Source organism: Myotis davidii, unplaced genomic scaffold, assembly GCF_000327345.1.
Source record: "Myotis davidii unplaced genomic scaffold, ASM32734v1 scaffold1134, whole genome shotgun sequence".
Taxonomy (NCBI): Eukaryota; Metazoa; Chordata; class Mammalia; order Chiroptera; family Vespertilionidae; genus Myotis; species Myotis davidii.
This window is the reverse complement of record NW_006286229.1, coordinates 1,004,031-1,012,902: the sequence shown is the minus strand read 5'-3', so window position 1 is coordinate 1,012,902 and position 8,872 is coordinate 1,004,031. Positions and strand designations below refer to the sequence as shown.

General features: G+C 53.0%; 1 protein-coding gene across 1 annotated transcript in view; it reads right to left on the bottom strand.

Annotated features, from left to right (window-relative positions):
• TAC3 (tachykinin 3) overlaps window positions 1–4,931 on the bottom strand; it is a 7,706-nt gene extending 2,775 nt beyond the window's left edge. The window contains exons 1-6 of the mRNA XM_006757357.2: window positions 4,768–4,931; window positions 4,075–4,186; window positions 1,250–1,346; window positions 1,073–1,102; window positions 907–960; window positions 443–517 (exon numbers count right to left, since the gene is read on the bottom strand). Coding sequence (XP_006757420.1) covers window positions 444–517; window positions 907–960; window positions 1,073–1,102; window positions 1,250–1,346; window positions 4,075–4,182 — 363 coding nt within the window. The 5' untranslated portion in view covers window positions 4,183–4,186; window positions 4,768–4,931 and the 3' untranslated portion in view covers window position 443. The remainder of the gene's footprint in view (window positions 1–442; window positions 518–906; window positions 961–1,072; window positions 1,103–1,249; window positions 1,347–4,074; window positions 4,187–4,767) is intronic.
• Window positions 4,932–8,872: the final 3,941 nt, after the last annotated feature.

Genomic DNA, 8,872 nt, shown 5'->3' with positions numbered 1-8,872 from the left:
GGGGAATAAGACACTGGGGGGTAGGGGAGGCCAGGGGATTGTCAAGGGCAGGAAAAAGGAGACATATGTAATACTGTTTGTAATAATTTAAGCAATAAAACAATTTAAAAAAGAAAAAGAAAAGCACCAGGGGACAGAGATGGGATGAAAACGAGGGCCGTGTGTGTGTGTGTGTGTGTGTGTGTGTGTGTGTGTGTGTGGTGTGGTGCCTCTAAGCGTTGGTGTGTTTGACATGTGTGTGGTGTATGTGTGTGTGTGTGTGGTGTGGTGTCTCGGACAAGCACGTGCCTCTAAGCGTTGGTGTGTTTGACAGTGTGCTGGGACTGGCAGTGTATTTTACGGCGAATTTATGAGTAGCAATGCCTGTAGCATCAGAGGCAATGCTTCCCCGGCAGCCTGCATGCACACAGTCCCGCTCCTCCCCGCACCCAGCACCCCTTACCTCATTCCACCTGGGACGGGTACTGGAGGCTGCCGGAGCGAGGGGCGCCCTCTTGGTTCACATGGGCAGGCGTGCCTGGGTGAAGAAAACTGTCGTTAGGGGGGATCTTTCTGGATGTGACCTTCACCCTGAACAACAACGAAGGGCTGGCTATGAAGGGCACCCTGGGAGACACAGCTGGGAAGCAGCGGCACGCTCCATGCTCCATGCTCGGTGTGGGCGATGGGGGGAAGCAGCGCCTCCCTAACCCACCCCCCTGCAGCAGGACCATCGTATCATAAAGGTCTCCCAGGGCAGCGGCTCCCAGGGAACACTGCACTGCGGCTCCAAGCGGACTGGGTAGAAAGGGCCCAGGAACCCGCACCGTAGCTAAGAGAAGTCTTGTCTTTCCCTCTGAGGACAAATATGAGGCTTTTGACTCCTGCATGTCCTGGCCAGTCCCCTAAACCCTGCCACACTTTTACCTGGCTGGGTATTCCTCTTGCCCATGAGTCCCACGAAGAAGTCGTGCATGTCACCTGCAGGAAAGGGCCAGCGTTGTCCCCAGGAACCATCGGTCACTGGGCCCCATGCCCTCGGAGCTCCGGGCCAGTGGTTGGCAGAGACAGGGAGGGAGAAGAGGCTACTCACGTTTCTGGAGGAAGGACCGTTTCTTCGGGTCTGTGAAAACAAGAACAAGGGTGTGGGATCTGGAAAGTGGTGACGAGGGGGCTTCAGGTCACAACTCTCCATTCTTCCCTGAGCCAGTCTCCTGCCCACCACCTCACCCCCGCCCCCCCACATCCCTCTCCCTAGGCTGCTTCCTACCCTTGCGAGCCTGGCTCAGAATTTTGATCAATTCGTTCACCACGGAGAACGGGTTGTGGCTAGTGATCGCATTGAGCAGGGGTCCGAGACTCGGGATCTGCCAGGGAGAGACACAGGGCTGAGGCAGGAGGCTCACACCCAGTCCACTCACTCTCTTCCCACCAGACACAGACTCTTCTCGAGTCCATCACAGCTGAACCCGACACCTCATTTCTTTCAGGATGTCCCCTGATTAGGACAGGAGAGAAGCAGGCTCTCAAAGCCTGTGGTCTGTCGGCCAGCAGCACCAGCCGGGAATGTGTTAGAGATGCATAATCTCAGCCCTGCCCAGGCCTGCTGCCGTGGAAGCTGCATTTTAACCAGGCTCCAGGCGACTCCTATGCAGAGCAAGGTTTGAGAAGCCCTGGTGAAGGGACCCCGCTGGGCATCCCTGTAGACCGACCCAGCCCTGTTTGCCTAGACTGAAGGCCTTCCTGGGATGTGGCTTTTGCTGCTCCAGGTGAGGGATCTGAGGAAAACTGAGACAGTGGCCCGCTCAGGCTGTGAGCGTCTCCCTGGGCCTGGCCCCGGCTCCTGCACCCCTCAAGGAGAAGGGCCCTTGGTTCTTTGCTCCCTGGCACATCAGGAACAGGTTTGCCCAAGGATGGGGCTGTCCTCCTGGGTGAGCAAGGATGGGGTTGCCCTCCATGACCCCCTTCCCCGCCCCCCACTCACAGGAAAGGCCCATCAGACAGAGCAGGTGTCCTCTGATTGTGCTCCATGACGAGCCACAGACGGCACTCCGCCCTGGGGACGCCTCTGTGACCCTGAAATCCCCCCTCTGTGCGGTGTCTGTGGATGTTCCTCTCCTGTGTCTCCCACTGCCTCTTGATCTCTTTTCTTCCCCACGGGTTTTTGCCTCTGCGTCTCTTCCCCTCGCCCCTGTCCGCCCTGGCCTCAGAACTCCAGGAAGGCAGCATGCTTAGAGTGACGCCGCTTCTCCCCCATCCTGCAGGTGAACCCCAGATTCCAAGCAGGGGCTCTTAATTGTCTTGGTGATTTATTTTTAGTAACTTGGGCACAGCAGGTGGTTGGTGGGCACACCTCTCACCCCAAGCTATTTAGCTGCAGAGACGATGACAATGATCATGATTGGAGATTCTCACTTTGAATCTCAGAGGTGCCTCTCTCTCCAGGGTCCACGTGTCCCTGGGCTGCTGAGCACACACAGGAGCACATTGACACAGGATGCCCTCCACACACACGCCAGCCCAGCTGCCCAGGCACTCATATATCCTCCCTCTTCCCTCCCCAGTTTCCCTCGTTCTCACAGACCTGCGGGAGAAGGGATGGGACAGCAATCTCTCTCTCACTGACGAAGAGGGGCAGGGACTCGAAGCAAGTTTGTCTCAGAAGAATATACCCAGATATTCTGACGACCTCGAGTTGGGACCTTTGGGCTCTGGACACAGTGTCCAGCCCATATTTGGTATTCTCTATGTGTTTTTGTTTTTTAACTGGTTCTTTTTCTAAATTACATCTTATTTTTTTAAATTGATTTCAGAGAGGAAGGGAGAGGGAGAGAGAGATAGAAACATCAATGGTGAGAGAGAATCATTGATGGGCCACCTCCTGAACACCCCCCACTGGGGATCAAGCCCCCAACCTGATCATGTGCCCTGACCAGGAATCGAACCGTGACCTCCTGAGTCATAGGCTGACGCTCAACCACTGAGCCAAGCCGCGGGGCTGAACTGGCTCTCGTCTTTTGAATGTGGCACAACTACTGCCGCTGCCAGGCTGCCAGCCTATGGCGCCCTGCTCCACCTCACAGCGGAGGAAGGCTGGCCACCTCTCGCTGCCCAGCGCACAGCTTCCCAGGCAGCCACCTCCCCCGAATTGTTCACACACGCTGCCCACTTCCTGGAATGAGATGCCAAACAGACTTGAACTGGAAAGGCAGTTAGACTTCACACACTGAATTTATAATAAGCTCCACCTAGAATCATTGTAAAAGCATTTGTACCAATGTAATCGCTATCGTTTCAAAACCTTAAAGCGACCTTCTCCCTGCTCTCCCCCCGTAGGCCTATCCTGACCAGTCCTACTCCTTTTCTTGGAAGAGCTTTGGAAACTAGGGCCTAACCTGTTCTGTGCTTGTTTTTGTTGTTATTTTTCTATCCCGACTAAGCAGAGGCCAGAGGAGGTCAAGGAGAGGAGAGAGGGAAGGGTTGGGATCTTAGGAGCACCTGAAGTTACAGGGTGGATGAGGGAGTTTATTTGAATTTTGAAAACAAAATAATACACGTAATTGATCAGTAAAATAGCATACAAATGACCATTTGGGGGAGAAATTCTGACTGTGTTTCATACCTCCAGGGAGTAGATAGAATCCCCTCATCCACCACCACCCCTCGCCATCCTCCCCTCTCCCCCACCATCACACACACACACACACACACACACACACACGCCTCAAAGGAACAGACCCTGAACCTGAGCTGGACCACAGGGAACCTTAGACCAACCTGGCCTCCTCCGCCTACCCCTCGAAGTACCACCTCATCACCTAGCCAGCAGTCAATCCGATGGGTAGGGCACCTTTTATATACAAGGTGTCAAACCTGTGCAGAGGGACAGAGATCCTTACAGACATACCCAAGACAGTGAGCACATGAGTTGAGCAGAGAGGCAGGGAAACCCAGCCCTCTGACAGAAACCGGTAACTCCCAACCCACCGGCCGCCCCTCCACCACCGCACCTGCCCCTACAGCTTTTGGAACCAGCAAAGCCGTTGCTCCCATGATGTTGCCCAGGACTCTGCCAAGGCCGGAGGGGTACCTTACCTTCTTGTGGTCCGTCCTGGGTACCACCTGCTCCTGTGGCTCCTTGCAGACGGCCCCAAGAACCAGGCAGAGGGCCAGGCAGGCTGCCAACAGCAGGGCGCTCCGCATGGTGCTAAGAGTGCAGAGACACAGGAAGGGAAGGCGGGAGGAGGAGGAGGACATAAAACGAGGGGAAACGTTCACCACCAGCAGCCCAGCTGGACCCTGCTTCCCAGCCCCCGACTCCCCTGCCCCAGCCCTGGTCTGGGGAGAGTATCTCCGAGCAGTGGGGACATCCCCTGGGCTTGGTTTCCCTGCTCCCCCATCAGACATATCTCCCCAGGATGTGCACCTGGCAGCAATGAGCAACGGTGCAACGGTGCCGGGACTCTAGGCTCCAAAGGAAGAGGATGGATTTATAGGATGTGTAAGGGTCTGTTTCCTTACTCAGCTGGAGGAGGGGTCCTGGACTCTGTTTTCCAGCACTAGGCAACCCCTAGACTTAGGCAAAACTTTCTCGTACAGAACAATCAGCCCGCACCCTCAGGCTCCAAACATCACTGGCTCTCAACCCCCTTCTTTCTGCCTTCTCACTTCCCAGTGCCCCGATCAAAGGCGGACCAAAGGTGGCCACTTCCTCTATTTCTCCTGCCTCTGGCCCCTGTCCTTCAGTGCCAGCTTCAGTCCTTCCCACCTCCTCCCGCTCGTGCCTACCTGTGGATCCGCGTGGAGCCTACAGCTGGATGGTGGAATCGGGGAGCTGGCGGGATTACTGCCCTGCTCCCCACAAAGCTGGTGCTGCTGCTGCTGCTGCTGCTGTGAAGAGAGAAGCGGAGAGTGGAGGGGACCTGGGAATGTGGCAGGATCTCGGCTCGGCTCCCTGATAAAGGCTCTGGGAGGGTCTGGGGGAGCCGGGGGAGGGGCCGAGAATCACCAATCCCAGGATGGCTGAAGGGGAGGGGAGAGGCTGGTGGGAAGGAGGGTCTAGGCTGCACACACACACACACACACACACACACACACACCACAAACTCTTCAGTGCGCTGGGGTTGCCCAGCAGCCCACTTGCCAACAGCCCCTCAGCGGGGCATGCTAAGGAATACTGGTGTGTGGTTTGTCACAAAATTTGCGTGCCGGGTCCAACTCAATAGGTGCGGTCCCGGGGCCTCTTGCTCCTCCTTGCTCACGCCCCCAGCTCCTTGCCTTTTCAGCCTTCAGATTAGACTGCCAGGCAGAACAACTCCAGTGGGTGCTTGACTGGCCCTCCACCCCCAGGACAACCAGGACAGCCAGGGGCAGGCCCCTGAGGGTGGGAGGTGCTCCTGGCATCCCCTGGAGTCCTCGTTTCACCCTGCGTTCTCCTCTCAGCTGGAGTGGGCCTATCCCCTCGGTCCTCGGTCCTCCGATCAGCTGAGGGTCAGTGCTCCTCCTGCAACTGAAAGCAGAGACCTCCTCGGTGCCTGGCTCCATCCACCACCGCCCGAGGCCTCGTGCCTCTCCCCTCGGGCGCCCACCCCACTCTTGCTTGGCCCGAGTTAGCCTGACTTAGTTGCATCCTTCTAGAGTTCTAACTCCTGGACCTCCTAATCTCAGAAAGGAAGAATAGCACCACAGTTCCATCTGTGTCCCTGAGGCTCAAGCACCTTCTCCCCTCACCTCTCAAGCCCTTGTTCACGGCCCACACTGTTGCGGAGGCCCGTGCTGTTTATCTCACACCCAAGGTAGAGCCAGGGTCGTGGGCAGGATCCAAAGGAGACCCAGAGAGAACAGGTGCTGCTGAGAGAGATCAGGGGGCGGCCAAGCGAAAGCCGCTTCTGCGCTGCTCGTCACCTCCGTCATTGACAAAGGGAGCAGGGTTTAAATGTTTGCAAGGTCGGCCCAGAACAATTCATTCGATTTTCATCACCACCCCCATGTGAGTAGGAAATATTCCCATTTTTCAGATGAGGAAATGGAGGCTCCAAAAGTTCAGTCACACGCTCCAGGACATACAAGTACCGGAGAACAGCCTCAGGTTCAGGTTTTGTCACGCTAAACCTCCCTGTGGTGACCACCTCTCCAAGAGACTTGGCGATTTGGGACCTGGTACTCTTCCACATCTTGAGACTGGGGAGCGCTGCAACCTTTTACGGTGGCGGTTCAGGATCTGAAGAAGGGGCCGACCGACGCACAAATGAAAACACAAGACAAGAAATATGAATTTACAAGGCATGGGGCCAGGTGGAGACCTCTCTCTTGTGTTAGAAATAAGGCGAGCCCCCAAATCCAGGGGTCCTGGTAGAACACAAATCATACTCGGGAGCCCGGCAGCAAGGCAAACATCTTTCATGCTCTACAGTGTCTAGGGGGAGACTAATTTGCTGTTTGGTCAATGCGCTTTCGATTAACCCGTGGATAAGACCCCCCCCCCTACTTGGGATGATGTGACATCCCATCACTGTAACTTCTAATCAAAGGGGCGAATGTGGACACCATCGCTCTAGTGCAGTGATGGCGAACCTGTGACACGCGTGTCAGAAGTGACATGTGAACTCATTTCTTTGGTTGATTTTTCTTTGTTAAATGGCATTTAAATATATAAAATAAATATCAAAAATATAAGTCTTTGTTTTATTATGGTTGCAAATATCAAAAAATTTCTATATGTGACACGGCACCAGAGTTAAGTTAGGGTTTTTCAAAATGCTGACACGCCGAGCTCAAAAGGTTTGCCATCACTGCTCTAGTGCATCAAAGAAAGGACCCTCGGTCCCAGGTTCCAGCTCACTCGTCAGCTACAGCTGCCAATGCCTTAGGGCCTCAGTGACGGTCCGTCTGTTGTGTTGTCAGGGATGAATGTACAGCAACGGCCCCCAAAATTACACATATTCCTCCTTTTGCTGCCAGAATCAGATCCAAGCCCAACCTGTTCTCCCAGGTCATCCTGCTGGTGGCATCTAGCTGTTCACTACCCCTTTAGCTGCGCCTCGAGTGTAGTTAACGAGCCTTTGCTGGTTAGGGTAAGTACAACTAATCCACCACATTCTTGTTCACAGTGGGCTGCCAGCACAGGACAGGCTCAAACTCTGCAGAAATCTTATTTCTAGCCTTAAACTCACCTGGCACTCCTCTTGGAACCCCAATGGGACCTGTGTGTATATGGGGATCAAAGGGGCCCCCTGGACTCTCTCCTCTCCCTGGTCTGTCTGTCCATTGAAAAAGGTTTACGATAGGCTAATGTGAAAGGGATAGCCAATTGTATCAGAGCGCAAGGTCCACTCCAACTGCTGGGCAAGGCCCAAGTCAGGGTCCCCATGACACCACCAGGCATCAGCACAGGGTGTCGACACTGCAGCACGATGGGTTTCTGAGGATACTCCACCACGGACGCATCCGGATAAATTTCTCATAAACTCCGAGCACTGTTCCCCCCCTTGAGAGGCAGGAGGTATGGTTTACATCGGAGGACGGGGCTGGATCATTCTGGGGGTCCTTGCTCTTTACTCTGTTGAACGGGAACAACAGGGCGAGAGTCTTACAGAAAGCATTTCCCCAGGCGGTTTCCTCCTGGTACAGGACAAGCCGACATTCCATCCCGTTACTGTCTGAGGTCCATCCGAGTGGAAATGGGACCACTTGGGCCTCTCACCTTCCTGTCACGCAAGGTAACAGTCACTTTTATTTAGGGCGTGTACAGAATATTTAATCCATTCCACCCAGGCATTCGTTCCCTTATATCCTACTTCTATTTGCATGGTAGTGGCAGTGGCCTAGGAGATCTTGTCCTGTGACATCTACTACTAAATCTAGTCCTAGCCAATCTTTTGAGCTAAAGGCTGAAATATCCAAGTCATTCAAGTTATCTGTACTCAATAACTTAACTGGGTAAGCATGATCCAGATTGTACTCATTTCTCCAGCCCACATTGTAAGCCCCTGCAATTAGCCAGATCCCTAAAGCAAAGAGAGCCCAGTACATGACGGTTATTAAGAGAGTTCACGGTTTTTAGTGTCAGTTTCAAGGGGATATGTCCTGGTATGGCTGTCCAAGTTGAGGTGTGTCCGCCTTTAAGCTGTGTGTGATGGGTCCAACCCCGCTCTGCAGTCTAAACAGCAGTCTCTGTGGTGAGCAAGACAGGAAGGGTGCTTCCCAGGAGGGCTCCAACTTGCTTCCCTTCCAGGTCTTGATTAGAGCATAATAGTCTGGTCAATGGCAATGAACCGGGAACTCAAGAGGGCTTTGGGTCAGGAGGCCTTCTAACCTCAGAGAGATTAGAGTAGAAGAGATACCCAGTACATTGTTCTTAAGAAATTGGTCCCTAGTTTCCACTGTAGGGAGATCTTGAGGCATTCCAGGGCCTGTTGGAATCACCTACAGCCAACTCTAGGTTAAAACAACAACAACAACACTTTTCCTCAAATTCAAACCCTAGGAAGGATGTCAAACTGCTGTTTTAATATTTCATTTTCCCTGTTCTGCTTGTCCTGGCTTACTGGCCTGTATCATTTAATCAATTTCCTTTTAACATTTCTTTTTATAAACTTCTTATAACTTCCATGGACATTCTTACAACTTTCAAAAACATTTTTACAACTTCCAGAAATAACCACCTTTAGAAACCATCTCCTTTTTCCTTCAAAATGCATAACCATGCCTCAGTCCTTCCATTAATTATTTCTACTCTAATATACTTTCTTCCTCTCATACCATCAGCAACTTGTACAAGCCTTTTCTCTTTTTAAAAAAAAAAAAAATGAATTAGAATTCTTCATTCTTAGAAACCTTAATTTTTCAATGATTACTAAAAAGTAAACAGCCAGCATTTCTTAAATTAACATTT